A 27377-nucleotide genomic window follows, 5' to 3' on the forward strand; every position below is an offset into this window, starting at 1 on the left:
GGAAATACATATTAAAGAAGATTTCTGCAATTTTGTGACATTCCTCGGCCCATATTTGGTATGAGCTGGTAGGTTGGTATAAAACACTGTGTTGCCTTTTTTTAACCCCTTCGGCTACGTGTGTTGTCATTGAAGGTAGAAGAATCATATCCGGTTTCCGCCGTCTTTCTATACATATTTTATTTTATCGTCTCATAAACAAAGGTTCATATCTGAAACTAAAAATGGATTTATGACTTCGCTTTTGATGTTCATCAAATCATGCCCGGAAATCTCACTGAATTACAGCGGGAGTTGATTCACGCTTTGTTTGATTCGGGCCTTAGCCCCGACGATATACTCTGCGAATTGTCGGCCGAAAGGCTTCGCGTGGATGACGCCGAAAGTACAGAGAAAGCCGCCAGCAACGCCATCGACTGCAGGCCCGAATCTCTGAAAGTTTACTCCTCCCCGACCACCATCGCCTCTTCAGCTATAAATGAGGATAAATCGGATGAAACATTGTTGTCGTCTTCTTTGACGGCAGCCGGTGAAGAGCTATCCTTACAACAAACAGATTTGAATTCATCGGACCGTAGCCGCGGGCTCACCGTCATCAAAGTGGAAACACTGCAGCGAACAATAGCCTCACACGCCACAATCCCTATGTCCAGCGCCGCCGGAGCAGCCGGCGAGCAAACCACACACCAAGAACATTTGGACTCCCTTGACCAGGTGACGGATTTTGGGTCAGTGGGACCCGATCCGGAGGTGGTGATCGAAGAAGAAGAAGTAGAGGGAGAAGAAGAAGGTGTGGTCGGGGACCCGGAGGCTAAGCAGGTTTTAGAAAGCAATCTTGGGGGTCAGGAAATGCTACATACAGAGGACGGGATGGTGGCGAACGCAATGGAAGAAGGTGATAACGACAGCAATTGTACCAGCATGTCGGACTACGCAGACGGGGAGGAGAGCATTCACGATTACAGCCCGGAGGACCCCGACAAACCCTTCACGATGAAGGACCAGCTGCTAAGGTGAGAGAATACAACAGTTACATCTATTCTAGACCCGCGAATGTCTACGTCTACTCAATCATTCGGCAAAAATAAAATTCATCGGATCTTATTTCTCATTTTCACAAATGATTTATTTCATTAACCAATTCCCGGTTATATTTTAAACCGTTAACCAGATAGCCAGGAGCTTAATCAGCTTAGGACTAATCGATGCTAGTTATTAACACCCTCAGGTTGCACTTTGCATCTGTCGGGGCATCGAATCGTCAATAATTAATAGTTAATTACCTCCATTGCCCCAGGCGATTGATTAGAATCTGTTAATTTGAGCCTGGTTATGTCATCTGTAAATCATTAAAACAATTCAAAGATTCTTATCAATTACATTTGCAGTCTTCTTATCTATTTTCAACCCAAGGCCAATGAACACTTGGTTGAAACTTGACTTATTAATAAGAAATCATATTCAATTACTATAGGAACACAGCAATATAGATCAATACAACGGGGGTCAAGCTTTTACCTTTCCATACTATTTTGTGATAGGTTTTTTTTTCCCTCGAACTTGGTCTTTATTTCAAATTGGCTTGCAATATAACCCGCAATATAATAGACTATGATTTTACAAATTATGCTTGAAATCATGCGACCTTATATGGTTTCCACTCGTTATAGTGAAATCTTTATTCTTTCTGAGATAATGTTAAAAACTTGCATTTTATGAAAGTTATTTCTACATTTCTTATACTAGTGATGGCATTATCATTTTCTGACAAGGGTTATCGATGAAAAAGAAAAGCAACGGACTTCAAACTTCCAGGGAGTTGTAACAATCCTCAATTCTCATTTTTTTAAATATTCTTTATTCACTTGTATTCATCCAGCTAGGAGACAAATTGATTTCCAATATTTCAAATTTATATTTCCAATCATTATCTTATCTTTTCAACAACTTCTAATCGTATCATTCTATATTTCTCTTGCTGCCTTTATATGCATCAGTTTGAGTAAAAATCGAAGAAAAAAACCCTAGAAGATTTTCTGATGTAATTAATGTTTAAAATCCATTTTCCTCTTAAACACCATTGCTTTGTTGATCGAGAACAAGAGTTTTAATGATCAAAGTTCAGAAAGTGTATAACAAACCTACATTTAGATTTAGTGATTTCTTTTCTTGTGCAATTCAACACATTTCGAAATTTCAGAATCTATTCCACTTTTCAACAGAACACAAGTTAACAAGAAATGCAAATGAGAGGACGACACAGTGATATCAACTGGCAATTACCATTCTTGTAAAGCAAATCTGCTTACCATTGCAAGAAAAGCATAAATTTGAAACATGTCCAGTGAAAACCAAAGAGACCAACTCAAAAACAGTGCTTGTTATGTGCGAGTCCCTCAAAGAAAACCCAGATAAACAGATGAGGAATATGTGTTTATGTGTCCTACATTTATCTTATAATATATTGTTCCAATTCATGCAACCTCTGATCATCCTTCTTTAATGTTTTTTTTTTCTTTTATCTATTTCATACTGCGTCACTCCTAGGGAATGGAAACGATATTGGGAACATTTTTATTTGTTTGATTTTTGGTCGTTATTTGGGGTAGGGTCATGTTGATATTTAATACTTGGTTTTTAGAAAAAGCACGGAAGAAAACGAGGGCTACTTGCCGTTGCAGTCTTTATAATATTCAATTTCCGTAGGATGCATTGTGTGATACGCTATTATCAATGGGTCCAACGCTTTACACTGTTCTCGAAGAACTCGATAATAAACATTCACAAAGCAGAGTAAAACGTGTGTATTTTGGTCGGGGAAAAGTCGACCGTATATTGCTCTATTGAAACTAGTGAGTTCACCGACGTCCCAACGAGGTGATATATGATGCAGCCATTATTACGTCCATGACTCATTAGGGAATCGGCCCTGAAGTATACAAACCCTAGAGGTGTAGACTTCGCTGACATCATAATGACAATTGTCAGGTTTCACATAAAAGAAAAGAAAATTCAGTATAAAGTCGACCAACTTACTCATCAATATGCACTTGCACACCTGAAAGCGACAGCTGATCCAATCTGATATGACTGATTCAGGCATCTTTTTTCCCCTTTCTTGTAACAGTTTATTTTGTATTTCAGAGCACTTCTGAAGAAACGGAGATAAACATTCTGTGCTTTAACACCACGTGTAAATTTAGTTTGCTGGAAAAACTGTCAATGACATAGCTCCGGAAAGAATTGTTAACACAGTCAATACACTGTACTCCGTTTACCATTCGGCATTAGTCACGTCCCTACCTTTTGTCAAGTTAAAGTCTGGATCCTAAATTGGGCTTTTCCAAGTTGTTATTCACAACTTCTCATCTTAAGAGTGTAGGAACTGTAAAGATATCTAAAGTATAATCAAATCAACTTCAAACTAATGAAATGGATATCAATATTGAAATTGCTTTCCATCTTGATACATATACATAGAAAACGTTTGAAATAGAATTTGATTTAAAAAAAGTAGAGTAAGGGTAACAGGACATCTAACAAACTAAATGCAAGTAAATTTATGGATGTGTATTTCCGAAGAACTTAGTAACAAACGTATTCTGTCCACCTATTCCAACTAAATGCATGTACTTCGTCATACCAAGACGCCAGTTTGCAGTCATTTCATGCTGCCTTGTGATAGGGTATGATTCTCCACAAGGTTTTTAATTCAGTTGTTAACCTTTCTCACAGAGGTGTGCATAAGCCAGGTTTTCTAATAAGAACATTAAATATTTGATGGTCGATTAATGACGAGAATGACAGGAATTTTAAGAATCGAAGTAAAAAAATATACCATTAGATTCCCACTCTTGTCAGCTGGCAATTACCTTTACTTTCCACTAAAAATGTATATACACCTATGGTGTAAACTTAACTGTACTATTCATTGGAAATATTAGCGTAGCATCAAGTATATCATGTTCATCCTTATACAGCACAATAAATTCATTACAAGACGAGGTACAAGATCCTCCGAAACCTTTGTTGTCGTTGATATATCCTCCATTTATCGTTGACAAAGTACGCACAAAATAGTAGTATCGCAGTTAATTCGAGCTCATGTTAAATTAACTTAATATGACTTTGCACAGTTTGTAGAATACACCGAAGACTATAAAAATGGTTCTTTCTTTCTGTCCTTTTTTCGGATGACTTGCTGTCATGTTAAGCACTGCTCAACGGTGCCCCTAATCTCATTCATTTTCAAATAAAGAATGAAACTCTTACTTTGTTCTGTACTTTTTATATTACCCCATAGACAGGCAAGAATATCCTTTGAAGGTTTCGTATAACTACCTACAATAAAGAGAGGAATAGAATATAGATAAGAGCAAATATTCATCTTTTACAATGATGCTACACGCTTGCTCAGCAGATTTTATAATCACACCAGCGCAGTGAGCTCCCAAACCACAACATAGAGAAATTATGTCTTACTTGAAACAAATTTAACACGTAAATATAGTTACTCATAATCATGCACCGTCAAAGGTGCTGAGGAGAATGAGAAAAGTTCTCTTGTCATTTTTTTTTGTTATAATTACAAAATAGAATAGTCTAAAAGACAATTGATTCTTATATATTTAGCTTCAATTGTGAAAATAACAGCGTGGAAATAAGATCAGCTGAAAACAGTATCTCAGCTGAAAAGAATATCTCAGCTTTGTAGGCACACTAGAACCAAAAAAAAAAAAAAGATACGATTCGATGTGCAAAATATTTGTCTATGTCGGTTTGAAAAGAAGCAGATCAGACAAATATAATGCCTATGCAGTACAGAAGGGTCGTAATGGTATATCGTCGTAAATAATTATGTAACCAGCATTTATCACGTATAATATCGTAATAGCACTGATCGTTGTAGCACACGCCTTACCAAGACAATAGTGTCTGCATGAATATTGATGGTCAACAAGGCAGTCCTATACGTCAAGGGGAAAAATGCAATAGTGATATTTGAAGTATTTGTGAGATATTCCAGCGTAAATTAGAAATCCAGTCACATTGAAGGTTACTTTCCTGATATAAATCCGGTATCGATATCCTGGAGGATCAATATATCGCTGCTCCATCCTTGAATTTAAATGTCCAAAAACATATCGATGTGAATGGATTGAAATAGAGTTTGAAATGCGAGTCCTCACAGATGAAATACCCCTCGACCAACTGCAGCGCTTAACGCATTTGTTTCTGAGGGATATCTCAAGTAAAGCACTTCTTATTAATTCTTAACTTACTACAAAAATCTGATTGGGGAGGTTATAAGTTATGAGCTTAATGCCTGGTTATTTCATAACTAGACCTACGTACCAAATAAATAAATGATCAACTTGGTATTATGGCTTAATTGCTAAGAACATTGAACGGCGTTGGTAGATCATTTGCTAAGTTTATAACTTTATCGGTCCTGTGGCTGGATTGATTTGTGGCTTCGCTCAGGGGCGTCAAGATAGTGCAGAGATATAAAAACTAACACGACCGTGATAACTGACGTGCCTAAATATAAATTTGCTTCGAAGTGTTACTTCCCTGAAACAAAATCATTGATGTGCCAGTTTTTCCACGTTTGCCCATTAAAGGAATGTAGACAGAAAACCGGGTATTCATGTCAAATCACACACATAAGTCACGATGTTGCACTTGTGAAATTTTCATTTGATTATTGTATCATTTTGATTTTGCTAGAGGTGTCGATTCAAGCTTGGCAACGGAACGTGTTTCTTAGATCAAGACTTTGACCCTGTATCCATTAGTCTCCTTCTTATCTTCCCATCTGCGCACAGCCACCAAGATCATGGAATGGGTCGACCCATGTACAATTCGGCCGGTCACACACCAGGGGACATCGCCAGAAAACACCCGATATTATGCAAAATTGATCTGATTTAATTTATATATATTTTTTTTCCCTGTTCACATCTTTGGGACAAGTGTGTTCATGGCTTATGTTTGGGAGTACTGGAGTTTTTTTTTTTCCTGAATTTCGTTGATGGTATCACGATAGCCTAGTAATGAAGTGTCATATCTCTCGTCATTCGTCACACAGTGAACAGAAAACATAGCAAACTTTTCGACACAAATTTAAATTCATCAAACACAACGACAGATATGGCAGAGTGTAAGTGATCGCTTTGTTTCTAAGTAAACGAAATAGATCGATGCGTTTTGCATTTCAATACGCCATGATTATCATCAGGGTCTAGAGGATACAGCATTTGAAAATCTTGTGCTGCAGGTGGATTGTCTGCAACATTAATACAGGAAACTTTCAACTCTAATCAATATCTGTGAAAAAAATAATCGCATAGGTTTGTTTTGATCAGAGAACTTAATTTACATCTCCTCTAAAGATGTCCTAAATACTGAGTATTCACATGAAAATGTTGTTGCATTTGAATGTCTTCATCGAGCACAACGCAGCATCCATGAAAAAAAAAATCTTGTACAATACTGCTTTAACTCTTTCATTAACGACTGTTAGCAGGAAAAGATTGGCGTTTCTTTTTTTTAATGATGTTTAAAGAAAAAGTAACAGACGCTAGAAATTAATGATTTATAGCAACAAGTAGCATGCCACTGCTCTGTAACCAACAAGTTAGATAAATGACCTCCCGTAGATCGGCCATCAATACAGTACCAAACCACGTATCTCCCATTTCCCGCACAACCCTGGCCCATTAGCGCTTGCTTCTTATACTCCGACAGGCCCTATTTATCGATATTTCTGCCACGAGAGGTAACATTGAACTGGGATAATTCGGAAGAATTTAAACTTTATGATTTTTTAAATAGGCCTATATCATCAAGGATTGATGATATCAAGCTTGCTGAAAACGTTTGAAATTAAACTTGATTTTGGTGTATGGTAATCATGATTTATTTTCATTGTGTCTGGACGTAATAGTTTCAGCGCATTTTCCTAATATACAATATATAGCCTTTCATGAATAATTTGAGGCAGTTTCAGACGTAATCTGAATTTGTGAGCCTAGTTGAACTTTACATGCTAATTATTATCGGACCATTGCACAATAATTACATTTATTAATTATGCAAACCATGATGTTGATATTTATATCATTAAAATATCTCAAAAGTATATCAAAAATCTCTCCTATTGTTCAACTTAATTAAACTATACTTTATTTCCATCCAACAAAAGGTAGTGCATAATATACGAAGTACATATTTTACACAATTGTGGTTGAAAATTGTAAGATGTAAAGGTAATGAAGTGCAAAATAAAATAATGTATGAATTGATACAACACGAAGTAAACAAAACATACTTTAATGCGTAGCTTCTCTTATTGTATCGTATATAGATGGTTGTTTAATTATGTCAAATCAATAATGCGCCTAGCTGTGGAATCGCCGGGAGATAAGTCCAGTGGTTTTAGAATATACTGGAAACCGGATTAAACAAGAGCCATGATCAATTTGTATGTCGGCTATGAAACAACTTACTCTATATGACCGGTTCATAATGAGATTGGTATATAATTATGTGGTCTTACATGAGATATTTTGAGTAGTTTGTTGAGATGGAAAAGGACTGCCAAAAAGAAAAAGATTACAAAGGAAGGGCGAATTCAAAGTCTTATAGTTTGCATGGTATCGCATATAGATCAGGCCCGTAACAAGATTTTACGATAGGCATATCCCACTCAACACACTAGACGTGAGTCACTGCCTTTTCACCGGCTTGTCTGACGTAATGAAATTAGGATTTATCGTCAATCAAAACAATGTCCTTTATTTACGATATAGAAGACCTCTCGTATTGTCCTCTACATGTATAATATTACATAAAAAGAGTTCCCCTGTAATTAAGACTACGATCGTGCTGCCCAACTTTGTGTTCTGGCCTTTTTAGACAAATATGTGAACAAGATAAAGTGCGAATGACGATCCCTCGCGAATTAGATGCCTCTTTTTCTAACGATTCCGAAGAGTGTGTCGCTGGCGCTCAACTCGGTTTGTAAGGTCATCAAGAAGTTTAGCACGTTTCTAGTTGTCTTCCGCTATGATAATCCACTGGTTACATTACCTTTGAGCTAGTCTAAACGATGCCGCCCTATTATGTATGCCTTTAGGGCTGTTTAGAGCTATCGTATGTTTTACAAATAGGATTTGGGCTGGATTGCTTGTTCCTAATCCGCCGCTTACGAGTGGTCTTTCATGGCAATTCTTACAAGACTTCGTATTAACGACCCCTCTGCCCCCTTCTTGTACTCATTCCTTTTTTGTTCATTTTTTTTCTCTCTCTTTATATGCGGGCAACAATTCCATTTCAATGATATCATTCTGCTAGTGGGCCACATGGTCGGAATCTTGTTCCTGTTGTTTGGAGGTCTGTTAGCTCACCAAACATTTAGTCCGCTTTAGGCTTTGGGCAAACAGAAAACACTTCACTCTCAGCTTTGCGTTGTGCGGGTACTTTGGACCGCGCGGTTATCAATCCGTCTACTCGTCGCAACAGATAGAGTGTTGAAATTAGGGTTGAAAATTAACAGAAAATTAAACCCTACCGTGCGATCTCTGCAAATGTTGGGAGGCATGGAATCCCTTTATTAGCCTATTGTTGATAAGTGTTGAGCCACGAACAGAAGTCAATTTTAGATTCAATACACAAAATCGTTACTTTTTTTGTTACAGCAAACTTTGTTGGGGGATAGGTGCGCGCGTAGTTTGGGGAGAGAAACCAACACGTCTCGCGCGCTGCGGACGAGAGTGTTTGCCAATGTACAAGGGTCATGCTACGCCACCTTGTGTCTCTCACTGAGTCACTCTCCCCTACCCTCTCCCTCTCTGTCTCTGTCTGCCTATATAGCTTTTTCTCTCCCCGTCTGTTTTCCTTCTTTTCATTTCATATCACCGCTCAACCCTCATATTCTTTTCTGCCCGGTATTTGCTCGTCATACAGCCAACAAAGTCATTACTGGGGCTCTACTTTTCATCGAGACATGCGGGCCAACTTTATGGGATTGCTCGAGCGATAAATTGGGCAATTTGGACGGGATAAAGGACAACTTTGCTCAATGGAGTTTATGGCAGTTTGACACTCGCGGCCTGCCAGGGGCTGTGTGTTCGCTGTCATACAACGAGGAAGCTGTTAAACTTTGAATTTGAAATCTTGAAACCTTCTGACTCTGAATTTTTTCTCTCCGAAAAAGACAAATTCAGCCTCATATAAATAATGAGAGTGACACTGATAATGTATAGTCTAAAATCCAGCTCCTCACATTTTTTCTTTGAAGAATCTATCGATTTTCTTTTGTACTATGAACGTTTTGGCAAGTTGTTTCATTAAGACAGATAAAAGCTTTTTTTACTACGTATAATGGAAGTATAAGAACTACATATATATGCCTGGAAAAAAAAAAGCATTTCTTAATGTCGCAACGAGACGTTTTTATAGTAGGACCATAGGATGATAGGTTCTATAACGATGAGTTAACAATAATCCTGCATCCGAGCGATTTTGACTTCGATCCTCATAAGGTAGATTTGTCCTTTGTTCACACCACTCTCATCTTCAACATTCCCTGACGTCATCATTTAAACCGTAAACCAAGAGTTTCCGAAGCGTGGTTCCGCTATATCTTCCATATCTATACCTCATTTTTTACACTCATATGATAAAGACAAAATTATGATGATAACCCTAAAATGTTCAGTTACATAATTATTCTTGCTCTAGTCTGAGTCATACAAAAATATTGATATCACGATGTTTCATTATTTTGATCTGGACACTTCTATACAATGTGACAAATAAAGTTAAAGACTCAAACATGTGAATGATAATAAGCGGACATAACACGAATTTCGTCAATGTGAAAAACAATTTTGCTTTGTATATTTCAGTTGTTCAATTAATTAAGTTCAACTGAGATTTATTTCCATCCGTTCTCAAAAGAGTAACCAAATATAAAACATACATTACACAATTGTTATCTTACCATTTTCTAGAAAATACATGATAAAAGCATCATTAAGTATATTGAACTACACACACAATTTCGTTAAACAACCAAAAATAGCAATGTACACTTGGGAAGTGGCCCTCTGAAAAGCAGAGCCTGTAAAGCGGAGCACTGCTTATACATGATTTAAAAAAAAAAAAAACACTTTTGAATTTTTATTCAAAACAAAGAGGACAAAAAGAGGGTCCTTTTTATCATAACAGCAGACATGATGATTCGGGGGAAGTTTTATTGATATTTGTCCCTTTTTCTTTTATTATCCACCCATTTGCAGGCAGGACCCCTGGCAGGTGGCAAAGATGATAAAGATGTACATGCAGCAACATAACATCCCCCAGAGAGAAGTGGTAGATGCCACGGGGCTCAACCAATCACATCTCTCGCAGCATTTGAACAAGGGAACGCCCATGAAGAGCATAAAGCGTGCCATGCTTTATGACTGGTATGACAAGAAACAGAAGGAAGTCATGAAACGTAGGTCAAACACATCACTTCATGCACTTTATGCCTTCAATACTACTGACAATGATATTACGCATAGTAATATGTCTCTTGCTTGAATCATGAATAATGTATTTAGTGCTATATCAATTGCCGCTATCACTTAGGTCCTACATCGTTTTGATTCATTTTATTCAAGAGTATAATGTATTACCAAAGTTGTCACCCCACCGTAGTAAATTCTTCAAACATTCAATTAATCGCATTTTACAGCAAATGTTTATAATATTAACTGCTATTCTTTACTTTTGTGGAGATTGTTGGGATGGGATAATAGTTTGTTCGTTTTTCTGTTTCTGTTTTGATCTTTTGTCATTATTCGGGTTGAGAAAAATGTTACTTCCGCGGGGATTGTAATATACGGTATTATTAAGAACAAAAAAAAAATGAAAGCATGAAACTTACTCCAAATGAAATTACGAAGTTTAGTTGAATCCCCATGCGCTGGTATCAATTATGATATATAACTTTTTTCAAATAGAAATTCTTGTGTTTTGGGGGAAGGAAATAGCTCCATGATTAATAAATCAAAACTTTTGGGAAAGCGGTCAATGTATTTGTATCAGTATTCCTTGTTTGGTATAGGTTGCACGTCACGGCTTCAATGACATGGAAACAATGATGAAGTAAAACTTGCATGAGTGCAGCTTTATCATGTGTGTGTGTGTGTGCGTGTTTTTGTGTATGTGTATGTGTATGTGTGTGTGTATGTGTATGTGTATGTGTATGTGCATGTGTATGTGTATGTGTATGTGTATATGTATGTGTATGTGTATGTGTATGTGTATGTGTGTGTGTATGTGTATGTGTATGTGTATGTGTATGTGTATGTGTATGTGTATGTGTATGTGTATGAGTGTGTGTATGTGTATGTGTGTGTCTGTGTCTGTTTTACTTTTGTTAATTTTGTTCAATACAATGTACGTGCTTGCAGAATTCACCAACCCCGACACTGGTCACTACGTCTTCACCACCGAGGAGAACCCGGCGAAGAAACAGCGGAGAAATCGCTTCAAGTGGGGCCCTGCCTCACAGCGAATCCTGTACCACGCCTACAACCTGAATCGGAATCCGAGCAAGGAGGAGCGAGAAAGTCTGGTGATCCAGTGCAATGCGTGAGTTTCGAATTTTGGAATCCCCAAATGAACTAAAAAATATGAAATCCATAAAAAAGACCCACTTGATTCATGAAGATGTCTAATGTCTCGTAATGAAAATATAACGTAATGTCCTCGCTTATTCCAGTTACTTACATTCAAACATTCCATGCATAATACATTGTTGTAGCGATATTAACTGCCCGGATTGAACTTCAACGAAACAATTCGTATTCGGAGGTTATGTTGCATGGCAGTTAATTATTTTTTAGATTAAAAAAAAAATGTTGTTATTTTGACTGAAAATATCACAGTATTAATTCTTAGAATGAAATCATCCAAACACACGCATAATATGCACATCCCATGTATGTAAGTGCATGTATGTATTAAATGCAGGTTTGTGTTAATGTATGAATGTATATAATTAAAGGGTCTACAGAATTTTCACGTACGAGACACTATAATCACAATCCATCTTTATACATCTAATGAAAAAAAAAATGAACGAGGGAGAGAAAGGAGAGAGAGAAAAGACAGACTCTTCATAATTATTCGGTGACATTTGCTGTATCACAAAGTTTTTTCGCTGTATCATTTCGAACAGCACTTGAAAGTAATGATCATTAGTTATAAACGAATACATATTGGAATATCAATAAGGATTAGTTTGATTAGACCATTGAAGTTATCAGGCTCTTTCCGGCTAATGATGGAGTGGGGTTTTATTTCTTCTTCTTCAGAGTCCCTACCCAAATCTCATTTGCGTGTGTGTGCGTGTGTGTGTGAGAGTGTGTGTGTATGTGCGCGCGCGTGCGCGCGTGTGTGTGTGTGTTCATTTGTCTGCGTGTGTGTGTCACCAGTCTGTGGGGAATCCTGAAATGACGCCACCATCGTCGGTGTCGCAGTAACCCAGATTTTCGGCAAATCCTTAAAAGTGCCCCGCCCTGCGGTTCTATCATCATTTAAACAAACGACCATGTGTCGCTATACAGATTCGATTCGTGGGAAACGAAACATACTCTCCAAATAGAATGACGGAATTTCTATTGTCGGTGTCTATGGCCTCTAGACACTTTCATCCCGAAGAGACATTCGTTTATACCAAAGACCCGATTCCGTTTCAAATATCACTGAATGCTTGTTCCGAATTCAAAAGGCATTGACTGTTTACATATTGCTTGAGTGGCTGACAGATCAAGTTTCGGATAAAAAAGAAAAATCAAACCAGCTAAAAGGAAATGGTTTCTATCTGTGTTTCAAGAAGTTTACAGTTGTGAATTGGGCCATATAACGAACATGAGCTCTTTATGCAGGCAGTAAATTTGCACGAGTACACGATACGTGTAGAGATATAATATTTAGTGCACCTGTTTTCGAATATTTTTAAACAATTATTGGAACGAAAAATGAAGCTGGTTTGAAGCAGACAGATGGTTAGAAAATGTGTCGCATTACCTCTGCTGTGTTAATTATTAAAATGTTGTTACAATTGCACAAGTCCATGTCGTAACTTGAGAAGAGTAGGACAACGAATCGTCTAACGTTTGTTCTTTGAGTTCAACGCTCTCTACTGCATGCATCTTGAAAAGATCCTCTTGGTATCGACTTTTGGATCGACCAGCGAGTGTGAGAGGTTGGTTTGATTCAATTCTCTTAAGACATGCTCTCGATATTCTGTTTCGTGATTGAAGTCGTATTGCATTACCCCATCTGTACGGAAAGCCAGTAAACACTTAACAAAAGTATATAGGCAAGTATGTTCCCTCTCTGTGACGTATTAATTCACACTGAGCTTCAATGTACGTATACATACACAATAAGTCATACACACGGACATTTTGAGCGAGAGGGGGAGGGAAGGAGCGCATGAGTACACGTCTAGATTTTTTAGTTCAACAATCTGATATCACAAACCGGCATTGTAATTCTGAGGTTGAATGTTCACATAGCCAGTTCGTAATTAGCTCATGTACACATTGGTACAAATTACCTTTCTTTTTTCTCAGTTGGTTAGGCATTTCACTCGTTTTACAAAGCGACAAAATACATAAGCTTGCCCGACGTAACAGTTTATGGAATTCATATTCAAACAAAGAATGAACTTTCGTTTTCATAGACCAGGTGACCAGAATGGCCAATTGACATTTCAGGAGCCATGCATTTCATTGTTTTGTATTGAATGCATTGACAACATTTTCTTTTGATATTGCCAAATACCAGGCTTGCTGTCAGGTGGATGTGCTGGCAAGCACCATCTATATCAATATAAGGATACATGAATAATCATCACATCACAGATGCTTATCTCAGTGAATTAACAAACCAAAATGCCTGTTGGTACAAAAAAAAATGACCTTTTTCTGCTCATGTGCAAAGTGGGACTACGAACTGGTCTATTACAAACAGTGATGATCACATGGAGGATATTTGAAGCCACTTCCCCCTTTCTCTTTTCTCTCCCCCCCCCCCCCCCCCCCTCTATCCCTCATGATAATAATTCTCTTGACTCTCTCTCTCCCTTCTCTCTCCCTCTAATATGTCATCTCGGTCAAATGCGATAAAATATATACACCGATGTTTTTAATGACTATTTCCTTCCGCGTCAAATTTGAGCAACGAAGGAACTATTAAATGGGTCCGTCGAAACATTGATAAGTTAACGGATATGCCAGGTTTCGGTCATCGAATCTTTCGATTTCTATGCCTGTCTTGACGTCGGGGTTTGATGTTTTCGCCCACAGAAAGCGCTGCCACTGCCACGCAATCCAATTTGCTAGCCATTAGATACCCATGCAGTATGTAGTGCACACTCAGCGGACTGAAAATTGTGGTGTGACGAAAGTGAAAAGTTTTTACCTTCAAGTCAGTTTTGTTCTTAAGATACCTGTGGAGAAGTGAAACTCATGTAATTGTGATCTTTGTTATATTGAGCAACTGTCATATGCACTCAAGGCTGGTCATGACATTTGCGAATACAGTCAAACCTGGCTATATCGGCCACCCAAGGGAGACGAAACAAGTGGCCGTTGTAGACAGGTCTTTAGCATTGCTTTGTGCCAGGGGAATTGTTTTCAGTGGTCGGATTCGGCAGGTGGTCGCTATAAACAGATGACCGCTTAGGCAAGTTTGACTGTATCGATAGACCTTTAGGGGATTGTTTTGTTTTGTTTGTTTGTTGTTGTTTTTTTTTTTTTTGTGTGTGTGTGTGTGTGTGTGTGTGTGTGATTTTGGTGTTTCCCTGAGGCTCTGAAGTCAGATCAAATTTGCCATTGATGTTAGGAGGTAAGAGACAGTACGACAATTCGCCGTACTCAGTAGTGTAGGGGGTGGGGTGGGGTTGAGGAGTGTATTGATATTGAAAAACCGATGTCGATAACGATATTAAAGATATTGATGAGAGCAAAGAACGAAGAGGTGGACGAGATAGTAAAGGAGATGAATAGAAAGTGTGAAAAGCTAAATGAAGGAATGTATTTCTTCAATAATTAGATAATTGAGAGGGCTGTAAACCATCATGATTATTGCCATCACGTAACATTTTCGATGAAAAAAAGTATACTTCCGTTAACTATAGCCGGAGTGGTCCTAGCAGAGTTATCTCTAAGGTTCATTCTTCCCCACCTTCTTCTTTCTGGTGTGTGTTAGTTGTGTGAGTATGAAGTGTGGGAGTTTTTATCGATACCACATGGATGTACAGTGTATAAACATCAAGTCCATAGAAAAATGGTGGTTTCCATGGCGCATGTGTTGCGAAAGCGCGAGGGGTCACTGTGCCACTCCGATCCAGCCCCCGCAAGCCCTCGGTGCAAAGTAGCCCAACCTTGGCAGCCTCCTTGAAGTCGGCAATGCGGTATTCAGGCCTACGTGCGTGTCGTGTTGTGTCGTATAATGTCGTGTCGTGTTGCGTCGTGACCTCATGCAACTTCTCCGGGCATTATCATGCGTCTTTTATCACGGATTTATTTTGATGTTCCCGTATACAGAGAAGAAAAAGTATCAAAAACGGTCATGATTATGGGACAAAAACAATGGTATGTCGTGTTAGCACATCTGGGCCCTGTTTTATGAAGAGTTAGAATTGATTATATAATTGATTTCAACTGTAAGTCTATGACAGCCTGTGTGGTAAGGAAATTTAAAATCAATTTTATCTTTTGATAAAACAGGGTCCTAGTATTCAAAGACATAGCATTGTTCTTCATTCAAGCTGCCTGTGCAGATCTTAAGTTTCTTCCCTTATTGTTTTATCTTTATTATTTCATCGCTAAAAGTTAATTGTGGCACTGGAATGTTGCTTATGGGTGCGGTATGAGATATGGCGGAAACTGTGTGCACGTCTCCCCCATCGTGTAAACCGCAATGATTTTGACGTGAAATGTCGTCGGCCCGAGGTTTACACAAAAGGTGATTACATCGTGTGAGTAATACGGAAACACGGGCGTGCGATGGGTGGTACACCCTCATCAATCAAAACAAGTTCACGTCCCGGGATATAAAGATGACGTCATAATGAGCTCATCTGTCAAGCTGGTGTGACATCCCGTAGAGCGTGTAATAGTGCCGAGCTGTATCTACACCAGCGGCCCTATGTGATCAAAGTGGGTTTTTAGTCATTCTATTTGATTGGAAAGTATTCCTCCAATACCACCTGAGAGTTTTGTCGGAATTATATCAATGTTAGTGAGACTCCACAGCAGACGAACGGACCTGCAGTAATAACGTTACATTCGTGATTTATAGGACAACACCCGGACTCAGTGTTAGTGGCAAATAAACAAGATTTATCAGTCGTTGAAGACTAACGGTTCTTACTATAAGGTCATTCATTATGTCAAAGTGAGAGAATGGATACGTCAATTTGGAAAGATAGATTGCCATGAATGAAAATGAATGTACCATCACATTTACAAACATATTCGCAATCCGCAAGTACAAATAAATCGACATTGCTGCAACGCAAGCACATCAGACATAGGAGCGGTACAGCCCATCTTTTCTACTGCTTTTGTGTTATTATCTATGGCGTTGGCTGCTGTCCTTGTAGACGTGATTCGAAGATTAATCGAAGGTGTTTCATCATAACTCTTCTCTTGAGAACATCACCAAAAGTTTTGTCTCGACAACATAAATAAATAAAAATCGTCAATCTCATCACCGCCGACAACCAGCCTGGATAAAATCAAGACGGCGCTTTGAGAAATCTAAAACTATACATGCGCAGAAGATAGCAAGAAAAATGCATAAGCAGTTGTAGTGGACATTGGGAAATTATCGCTCAAGTAATTTCATTTGCGAAATGCGTGTACTTTACAAGAGAAAGCAATTAATTTGGCAGGTTGGTTGTGATTTGTAATCTATTTCCCCCCCCCCCATTTTTCGCACATTGTTCCTGAGTAAACATGGACAGTAACCGTAGATGTCATGTATGTCCTATCCTTAGGCCATGTTACATGCTTGTCCACAAGAGTCCATTTCAGTAATTTTCAATTTTGTGACAGGAAAACGCTGTCATGTTTTCGGGTTTGCTGCTCCCTTTCATCGGTGTTTATTCAGAGACAGTTGAGTCTGAAAAGGCACCTAAGCAAAATAAGACCGCAATGAGGGAAATGGTTCTTTTGTCAGTGACGATGCACGATTGCACAATCGCCATTGCACAATCGCCATTATCCAAGCTCCTGAATGTACTCATTAAGATGCACGAAATCAGGTGGCGGCGGTGATGATGGGATCAAAGAAAGACCTTCGTTACTAGTCCATGTGTGTAGTATATAGGTCCATGGTTATACCGTGTCCCGGTAAGAAGTGAACAAATTAGATAGATGGATAGATAGACAGAATAGATATATAGATAGAATAGACAGTCAGATAGATAGAGATATAAGAAGATAGATGTAGATGAAGAGATGGGTAGATAGATATCTTGCTGGTATAGATAGATAGATAGATAGATAGATAAACACATAAGATAGATATAATAGGGAGATAGATAGATAGATAGATAGATCCATAATATCTTCTGCTTTCTGCTCATATAAAAATGTTTACCTGCCACTTTTTCACTTTTTTATGTTCCGTTTCTCTGGTAATAATGTCTATTGGTATCGGGAGCTATAGGCATGATAGGCGCACAATGTCTTTTTCCCATAGCAAACATAACAACGCTTAGCATGTGCAGGAAGCACACTAAAATTACACTTGATCCGACCGACTTCGCAAACTTCAAAAATTCACATTTTTGTCATCCATTTCATAAGGCCCTTCTCGCGTGCATACTCATTTCAAGACTATACAAGTTTTTTTTTTCTCAATGTCTTCATGTTTGCCAAGATTTCTTCTATGTCTTTATTCTTTCTTGAGAAGAAATTGTGCGTGATTATAGTATTAACAGCCTGCTCATTTTTACACGACACCCTTGAAAACATGGTTCCAGATGCCTATAAATATATAAATCAATAATGATACGTTTTCGCTGTAAATTCCAGCAACCATTACCTCGAAATATAACATTTCGATTTCAAAATGGCGAAAAGAAACATTTAAAAAGGAACTTACCTGTCCAAGAGAAGCCAGACAGTATAATCATTATGGTCTTCAGCCAATCAAGTCAATGATTAATCCACAGTCTGAGGAGGGCTGAACAGGTGCATGGATTCGATCGAAAAGTTAGCATCGTTCTCAAGTATCGCTGTATTAGACAAGTTAGAGATGACGCATATAAAAGTAAAACCAGGTAGACGTATAGCGACCGAACCACCTGTCCCTGTGCTCTATCATTATACCTTGGTAGGTATCGGAGCCATACACTCGCTTCGAATTGGGGCTTTTGATTGATAACCAAAGAAAGGATCATCAGGCCTTTTTAGGCAAAACGAAACAACAAGAAGTGTAAGAACAACAACAAAAGACAAAGAAAAAAAGACTGCACATTATTATGCCCGTCATCTCCATCCGTTTTAAACAACAAAAATATCATGACCAAAATCATAAAAATGGGTTGCAATTTTTGAAGTGCAGTATTAACAATTTTCAGGGAAGAAACGGTTAAAGTAAGAAACGCAGTGGTAACTGCCACAAAACAAACTTCATTATTACACGAGTTGTCAAAACGACAACCAGCAGTTCGGAAGAAAGATTTAGAACCCATACCTTATTTATAAACCACAAAGAATGGCGGTAATAGAACAGGGAATAAGGTATAGGTATAAAATGATGGAAAATCAATAAACGTCACTTTTACAAAAGCTATAAAGAACACATGGACCTTCCTTTTAAAATATGTACAACACCCAAGTATAATAAAGGCCTACGTATATTTTTGTCAATCCTCTACAACCCACAGGGCCGAGTGTGTCCAAAGGGGCGTGTCCCCCTCGCAGGTGGGAGGCTTGGGTTCGAATCTGGTGACGGAGGTGCGGGTGTACAACTGGTTCGCCAATAGGAGGAAAGAGGAAGCTTTCAAGAACAAACTGGCCACGGACGGAATGACCCTCAACTCCCAGACCAACGTCAACTTTCATCACTCAGGTAAGAGAGGGAATACAAACTTGATTTTCTGGACATTTGGGACAGCGGAGTGACTCGAATGCTTTAGCTAAACCTCCGAGATAACCGGCTCAGCTCTTTCTCATAATACATGTAATAGAATAAGATTGTTCTCATATTATTCGATATCAACGTACATACCTACATATCAATAACTTTCCTTCATTTTTGTTATAACAATTAGGACTAAGGTAAGTCTAATTCTGTAATCGTTGTAATATTGAACTGTAATTACTTCACATGCCATGTCTTTCAATATCCTGTTGCACTACACACAGGCTTGTATAGTTAATAGCCGCAGCGTTGAATCCTTAGTCCTTGAAACTCGACCTAAACGGTGCCAAAAGGCTCTCCTGCATGTCAAAATAATTTAATGTGCAAAAATTCCTGTCATGAAGGTCTTCACAATCTCTGCGAACCAAGTCATTGTTGTGTCATTAAATGTTGAATCGTTGTGTTGTAGAAATATGAAAGCTCATTTTGACCATGCACAAACATTCAATGAATATAATCATTCCCTCTGTTCAAGTCAACAATGTAGACCCTTATACTACAAAACGAGTACATAATATTTGCTGAACTTGAGACACTCTTGGCCCGATCGTGTCATTTACTGTCCGTGAAAACTGTCACAGCGACTGCGTTTCATTAGAATGAATATAATGCTGTTATTTTTTTTCTGAAGAAAATGGTATACTTTATATACATTCAATATTTTGCTAAAAAGCTGTTCCCATTAACGTAGGCCTAATAAGATTTACTGGTCATCCCAGCTGTTTGGTTCCTTTGTTGTAGGACCATAACCCCGATTTACCATTCTTATTGTCATGAAACAAACAGATAATCGATGATCATAATGAGTCAAGCTTTTTGCTTATTGTTGGCAACCATTCTGTATGGAAATTCATAACGCATGCCATTATGTCACAGATGTATACAGTGTAATGAAAATTGTTGAACTATTGTTTGAAATATAGCAATATGGCGTGTGGTACCATCCAGTATTTGTTGTTATTGCTGAAAATAAGGAATGTAAAGTGATGCCATACGGAGAATGAGTAAACCAAGTCAAACCAAATCAAATCAAAATCTAGTAATCAATTCAAATCAAATCGAGAGTTAACCACAGTACGTGAATCACTGTATTATTCAGTGTCAGGTGTGGAAACAAGCCCGGTGAGTAGCGTAGCGGATGTACTGATCGGTGATCTACCGCTGATGGGCCAGGCTGGGGCGGGTCTCCAGCCAGCTGTCGCCGTGGCTCCGCAAAACCTGCATCACTCCAACACCTCCATGGCACTGGCTCAGCTGCACGCCCTACAGGACAGCGCGGTGCTCGGCGGCGGGGGCACCGTTACCGGCGGCTCGCCCAGCATGCAGATGACCATGTCTTCTCAAGCCATTGGGGCGCTGAAGACAGACGGATCAACCTTGGTACGTACGTCGAACTTTTAAAAAAAATATTCTTAAATTCCTTACGTTTCACTTCAAATCTAACCTCTTATCAATTCATGCAATCACAAGTATTCATTTTTGCCCGTATTGTTTGTTGACATCCATTAACAATGCCTTTGATTCTTTTAGGCATTCTTAACTTGTAAGCTTGTATCAAACTTCAGAACTTTGGCAAATCATTTTCCAAGTATTCTGAATTTTACCCCTTCACTCAATTTCCATTCCTTTCTGACAAACAAACAAAAAAATCTAAGATTTTTTTAACCATTTCTACCTGCAAGGTCCTATATTAGTTTCGTGTCGTAATGCGATAAAAAAAAAAGAATAATAATAACTGAATTCTAATCACTATGATATAATAGACATGAAGTTAGATTCAATTCATCTTTTTCAATAATAAAATATACTGACCATAAACCAATGATCTTGGCATTCACTGCGTGATTTATAAATGAATACATTGTATGCCTGTCGAGGAGTTTGTTACAGGGAAAAGAAGAACACAAACAAACAAATATATTGTAGCTCAATCCGCGCAACATAGCCTACAGGTGCATTGGCGCAACCTGATTTATTATGATGTTAATATCATACGGTATATTATACGTATAATGCCTGTAAAAGTACGGGATGACTTACCAACCCACTCGTGGAAATCTAACTTTGATGTGAACTCATTATTTGATCGCAAGAATACATAGGCTGATATAATGAAAGCAATATTCATACTATACCACCACTAACTTTCGCGAAGAGAGAGGGAGAGAGAGAGAGAGAGAGGGGGGGGGGGATTAGGGAGGGGATTATAAAAAAAATCCTGACGGAATGCACTAAAGCAATACAGAGTGCAATTCCCAGTTCGTTGTGAGAGGTCCTTCGAAAGTAAAGATGGACAAAAGTGTATTACACAACATAGGAGCGAGCGAATGATCACAGCATTAACAGGTGAATATTTACCGTAAGTAACGGCATTGACCCCATACCCGATCAACTATACCGCGGAAAGAGTAATGTGGGGCAAATCTGTCAAAACGGCTTCTCTTCAGAAGAATATAACTCCACCTATTGTGACGATTATTTTTATCACATGAATGTTTAAGAATTTGCCGCCAGGTACTAGTAAGACCTCATCTCTGAATATTGACTCTGTTTTTCGTCTTTGTGTCAAAAGGGTTCGCTACAGTCCACAAAGTTACCGTCGGTGAGTAGCATACAGCGCGGAGGGTACACCACCCGCCAGCTTCTCACCGCCGCGTCCCCGGGGAACGCATACGGCCACATGGGTCAGCAGCCGAGCCAGCAGCTCTCCTACCAGGGCGTGGCTCAGCAAGCCAACCACGTACTCCTGGCCCCGCAGTCTGGCGGTGAGTGACTCGTAGTCTTGGTAACGACACCATGTATATAGGGGGGAGGAAGGTAGGATTGGATTAAGGGAAAGAATATGTAATGTACGCCTTCTCCTTCTTTATTTCTTCTTCATCTACTCCTACTTCTTCTTCTTCTACTACTTCTTCTTTTTTCTCCATTATCTTTTTCTTCTTGATGATATTTTCTTCTCTTCCTGCCTTTACTGGACATTATGTTTTCCTGCCGTTTTGACAGCATCTGATCTCAAACCTCTTCCAGTCTTTTTCTTCTTCTTCATCATCTTTTTCTTCATCATCATCATCATCATCACCACCATCATCATCATAAGCATCTTCTCTGCCCTGATAATATTTCCTCCTCCTGCCTGTACTGGCCATGATGTTTTTCTATTAGATTTGAGAGCATCTCATCTCTAACCTCTTTCATTCTTTTCTTCTTCTTCATCATCATCTTCTTCTACATCATAATCAGCAGCATCTTCTTCTCCTTGATAATTTTGTTTCCTCTCCTTTACCGACAGATTTTCCTTTCAGGTTTGACAGCATCTGACAGCCCTGTATTTGATCTTCCTATTCCCACATTGTTGAGAAGTGTAACTTTTCCTCTTTTATACCCTTCTCCATTCCCTGTGAAGTTTTCATTTTATTGCTATAATCGGTGGAAAAACTGTCCTCCTCAGAATGTGTCCCACCCATGCACTTCTTTCTATCTTGCAATGTTGGAAATCATTTCTTGCATCCTGGAATTTTTTGTAGTATAGACCTTCACTCTTAACTGTCTCCTCACATTAAACATGTGGTTCTGCACACACTCTTCCACAGTGACATAACCAGTCATGTGAACATACCTCCTGCATCCCTATTTAGCTTTCAATTCCAAACAACAGTTCTCAAGTCTGTATTCTACCACATGCATCACTGTGCTAATGTGCTAATAGCTACAACTCACTTCCAAGTTGATCATAACACACTCATACACACAAACACAAAAACAACTACAAGTTTTTTTGAAGTGCTATGACTGTCCACTGTTGGTGTGTTTTTTATTGTCAAAGGATATATGTAAAGCTTGGTGATTTTAGTCCAATGCCTGTGTGCTTTCATGAATATATTCACTCAAAGAACAAATATATTCACTCACATTTTGCTTTTCAATTCAGTGTGACTTTCTATAGAGCCAATTTGCTTGAAGTTTTTATTTGAGGCCTAATTGGAACATGTACAAAATGCTGTACCACAGAATTGATTCCCCAAAATTAGAGAAGATTTTTAGGTTGTTTTTCCTAATTCCTGAGTGGTTGTGGACTGTTTTAATTATCAGATGGCAAGAAGATGGATAAATCAGTATATATGCTTTCATGAAAGCCTTGTCAATCTTGTCATTATTGCTTCATTGCACCTTAGATTTCAGTGAGTCGTTTTGCCAGAGTGACAGGCTTTGACAAGATTTTGGGTTACACATTAATTAGCGGCATATCATCGTGGATGAAATGGTTGATGACTTGTGCTACTATCCAGAAACGTCTGAGTTAATCTTCATATAGCACTACGTGCAATATATGGGCACGGCATGAACAAAGCGCTGCCCGAAACCCGCTGGCATGGCAGCGCTTATCAGCAAGCGTATGTGCCGTACAAAGTACAATCGCAGAGAGAACAAACAAACAAGCTGCGGAGTGGCCAAGCGTTAGTCTCGCTCTGCTAGATTACTCACTGAAACAGACATTGTAAGGGATGCAGACCTGGGTGATATAAAGAGTATGATTTTCTTGATTGTTTGATGCACACTTTGAGGTGCAGTTTTCAACTTTAAACTTGCTATATTATATTTGTTGTGTGGATTATATCTATCGCACCATCTCTCACTCCGTGTAAGTAAAGGTCCTTTATAGGCACTGCTACATGACCTTTAATTTGGGCTTTAGTTCTCAATACTGTCATCAAGATTTTAGTTGGAGAAGACCTATATAGGCCCTAGATAGTGGAGTTATTGAACATGACAAATGTATTCCTTCCTGTCATGCTAATATTTTTAACACGATTCCATCGCAATTTTCAACAATTTAACCCGTTGAGGACGAGTCCCGAGTATACTTGGGCAATAATCTATGGGAATTACTTGTTGTAGCAAAATCAACCCATCCTCAGCAGTTAAGATTAAGATGTGTGGTACCAGTATTTAGTTTTTGCCAGTTAGGGTTGATGTAATGAATGCAATATTACAACATGTTAATGCATGAAAACAGTTCAGAGTAACCATGATAATGACCCTAAGCTGTATATCTTATTACAATCTTGAAGAAAATGAAAGCAGTTTGCAGAATGTAGGATTCTATGGACCAAATCATAAGTCCATGAAAGATGTTTAAGACAAACATATCTTGAATGTCGCGAGACTACAAAATTTCTTGTTCTAGAAAATGTTTACTTTTCAACATTTTTCCAATTCTTCTGATATTCCTGCCACTTCTGCTTACGTGACATTTTGTCAATCAAAGTAATTTCTCCTATCTTAAAATGTTTCATAATGGTGGTAATACAGTGTGGATCTGTCAATTCACTTGTTGTATATCAACAAATGTTTGGACTGTATTAGTTGGCAGAGCATCCCGTTACCCTTGAAGATTCTGAACTTATCAGCTATACTGACTTGTGTTGCTGGTCCTATGTACACAGGTGGCATACATCAAGACACAGCAACTCGTCTTGGCAACCGCAGCCACCAGACATCTGCTACCATGCAGGCCCTGCAACAACACCATCAGCCACAGTCAACGCTGCAACGAATGATGAGAGGTAACCAGCAACCATCCCAGCAACCCCAGCAGCAACAGCACCAACAGCCTCAGCAACACCTTCACGCCAGTCAGCTCAACGCCCACACCAGAACGGCACTGAGTCAGCTGCAGTCACAACACCTGCAACATCAGCAACAACAGCAGCAACAGCAGCAGCAGCAACAACAACAACTGCAGCACTTCATTGATCCAGGACTACTGCAGCAAATTACCCAAGGTTGGTTGGTGCACTACCAGTTTCATCAGTCCAATCCCAAAATGGACGCATGTGTTGCCTTTTGATATAGGATCCTACTGTGTATGCTATACATGTATATCCTATACATGTATATCCTGGGCCAGTGTGGGGGTTTATTTTCAAGAATTTCATGAGTTTGGGCTATCCCTAAATTTAACAACATGCAAACATATTAACTCCGATTCTGACATGTGCACGCATACATTTCTGTGTTCATTACTCCATGATCATGGAATTTAACGCTTGTGAAATTGTTGGGAAGTCCTGATTCATGAGAAATTTAACTCGCTGAATACATGGTGTTTACAGCACTTGAATTCTGCCAAAGCGTACCCTTGATTTATCCATGTAAAGAGTGGCATATGTCAATATTGGCATTAACTGGAGTGGCATCCAAGGCAGTTGTTTGTGGAAGCAAACACATATATTCATATGACATATCTGTAAGCTGTTCTGTGTCATTTGCCATCTCAATCACAGAGCACATGTGGTGCAAATGATTAGATAATTGAATGAATAGATGAATAATTTGATTACCTGAGAATGTATAGATATATTTCATTCTTATGTATGCTTGTGCTTGTCCTTTGGTTACTCATCTGTTTATTTTGTTAATACAAAGTATTAACATCTGGAGGAAAATGCTCATCATTTCCAAAACTAATTTCAGCAGTAGGGGCTTGAATTGGATGTCAAAGTCTGGACAGACACGATACATCATCTATATATTGTTCATTTCTTTTTCCCCAGCCATCAACTCTCAATCACACCAAATCCAATCTCCAAGCCACCCTCATCTTGCCTCCTCTAACCAACAACAACAACAGCAACAACAACAACAACAACAGCAACAGCAACAGCAACAGCAACAGCAGCAGCAACAGCAGCAACACCAGGTGGTGTCTCAAGCCGTAAGCCAACAACTCTTGCCTGACTTCACCCTGCCGCTGAGCGCCATCACGGCCATCACCTCCACCAGCCACATGAAGCTGGACACCAGCGAGCTCCAGGCGCTGGTCATGACCAACTCCGGGGCCAAAGGTCAGGGGTCGGTGGTAGAGGGCAGCTCGCACGCCGCCGCGGCAGTGGCGGTGACGTCGTGCAGTAGCCTGATGGGATCTGGTAGCGTCAAACATGTGACCCCCTCTTCCTGTGCCAGTGAGGCTAGCAACAGATCAGCAGGTGAATTTCAGGGTTCTTTTTGTAACACACTTTATTTCTTCATATATCATAAAACCAAGTAAATATTCTTTTGCGAGAAAAAAAGAAGTCATCATCTTAGTTCATGTACATTGCTAGGAGAATGTTAACAGAATTCCTCCAGTGTTTGACTTTCAATGTTTTTGTTAGTCTGTGTTTTTGGGTACAAAATTACCCACAAGTTGTATTATCTACAATGAGTCCTGTCCACTGTGTTGTGTTTTCACTAGTTGGGTATGGATAATTAAAGCCCTTGTTTCTTATTCCAAAATCAAAATCAAAATCACAACAAAATTTGTCATTGTATTTCATTGTATGAATTTTCTTTCACATGTTGAAATACCATTGATGGAGAGTATCTTTTTCTATAATTTCTTAATCTATTCAAATTACCCTTGATTAATGTGATTTTTAATCACCTTAACCACCTTAACATAATCATGGTTTTGGGTGAATGCCAATTTGTTTACACTTGTTTAGAAATTCATATACCATTTCTACCATTTTTGCTGTATTTGGGACTTCATTTTGTATGCTCAGCATATTCACACTGTGGTACCAACATGCTAATTTTCTTCTCACCAGGTATGGAGCTGCCAAGCCGTGTGCTAGACTTCAGCGCCAGCATGGCTGAGAGTGCTGTGAACAACACGACCAGCCAACTTCACACAGATCAGATCAAAAGCGGCGGTGGCGGGGGTAGGAGAGATGAACACACCACTAATGCCACACTGGAAGGATACACCGTGGCGACACAGGTCCCGGTTACCGTCAATGGAATCTAGCAGCAGTTCGCATGCCGCGGCATCGCAGAGAAGCGGTTCTGAAACTGCAGGTCGACTCATCAAGGCATTCGTATCGCTTTATGTGCATGAACTGCAAGCAACACAAAACTGCAGAAGAATTACACCTTGAAAGTAAAAGGAGGAATTTTTTTTTTTTACCTCATTGATTTCTTTAAGAACATACCATGACATGGTGGTCTGCAAATAAGTGACAATGACCTGAAAAAATGCTGATGATAAAATGTTTGCCTCAAGAAATCATAATCTGGCTATGGTCAAATTATGCACAAGAGGTCAGGGGTCTCATAAATGACATTTCATTATTTGTGACAAAATGCTTCTAAGAATTGAACGATTT

The 27377-nt window shown here is 38.9% G+C and overlaps 1 protein-coding gene across 1 annotated transcript; it reads left to right on the forward strand.

The window, feature by feature from the left end:
- Positions 1 to 259: 259 nt before the first annotated feature.
- Positions 260 to 27019, forward strand: LOC139718644 (uncharacterized). The gene is made up of 9 exons (XM_071630107.1): positions 260 to 1013; positions 10308 to 10507; positions 11469 to 11649; positions 18974 to 19158; positions 20336 to 20610; positions 21815 to 21995; positions 24675 to 25013; positions 25785 to 26228; positions 26820 to 27019. The coding sequence occupies exons 1-9, from the start codon at positions 262 to 264 to the stop codon at positions 27017 to 27019; spliced, it is 2757 nt and encodes a 918-aa protein (XP_071486208.1). The 5' UTR covers positions 260 to 261.
- The last annotated feature ends 358 nt before the right edge of the window (positions 27020 to 27377 follow it).

The sequence above is a fragment of the Diadema antillarum genome, unplaced genomic scaffold (assembly GCF_040938485.1).
Source record: "Diadema antillarum isolate AM-2024a unplaced genomic scaffold, OU_Dant_1.0 scf00000008, whole genome shotgun sequence".
In the NCBI taxonomy this organism is placed as follows: domain Eukaryota; kingdom Metazoa; phylum Echinodermata; class Echinoidea; order Diadematoida; family Diadematidae; genus Diadema; species Diadema antillarum.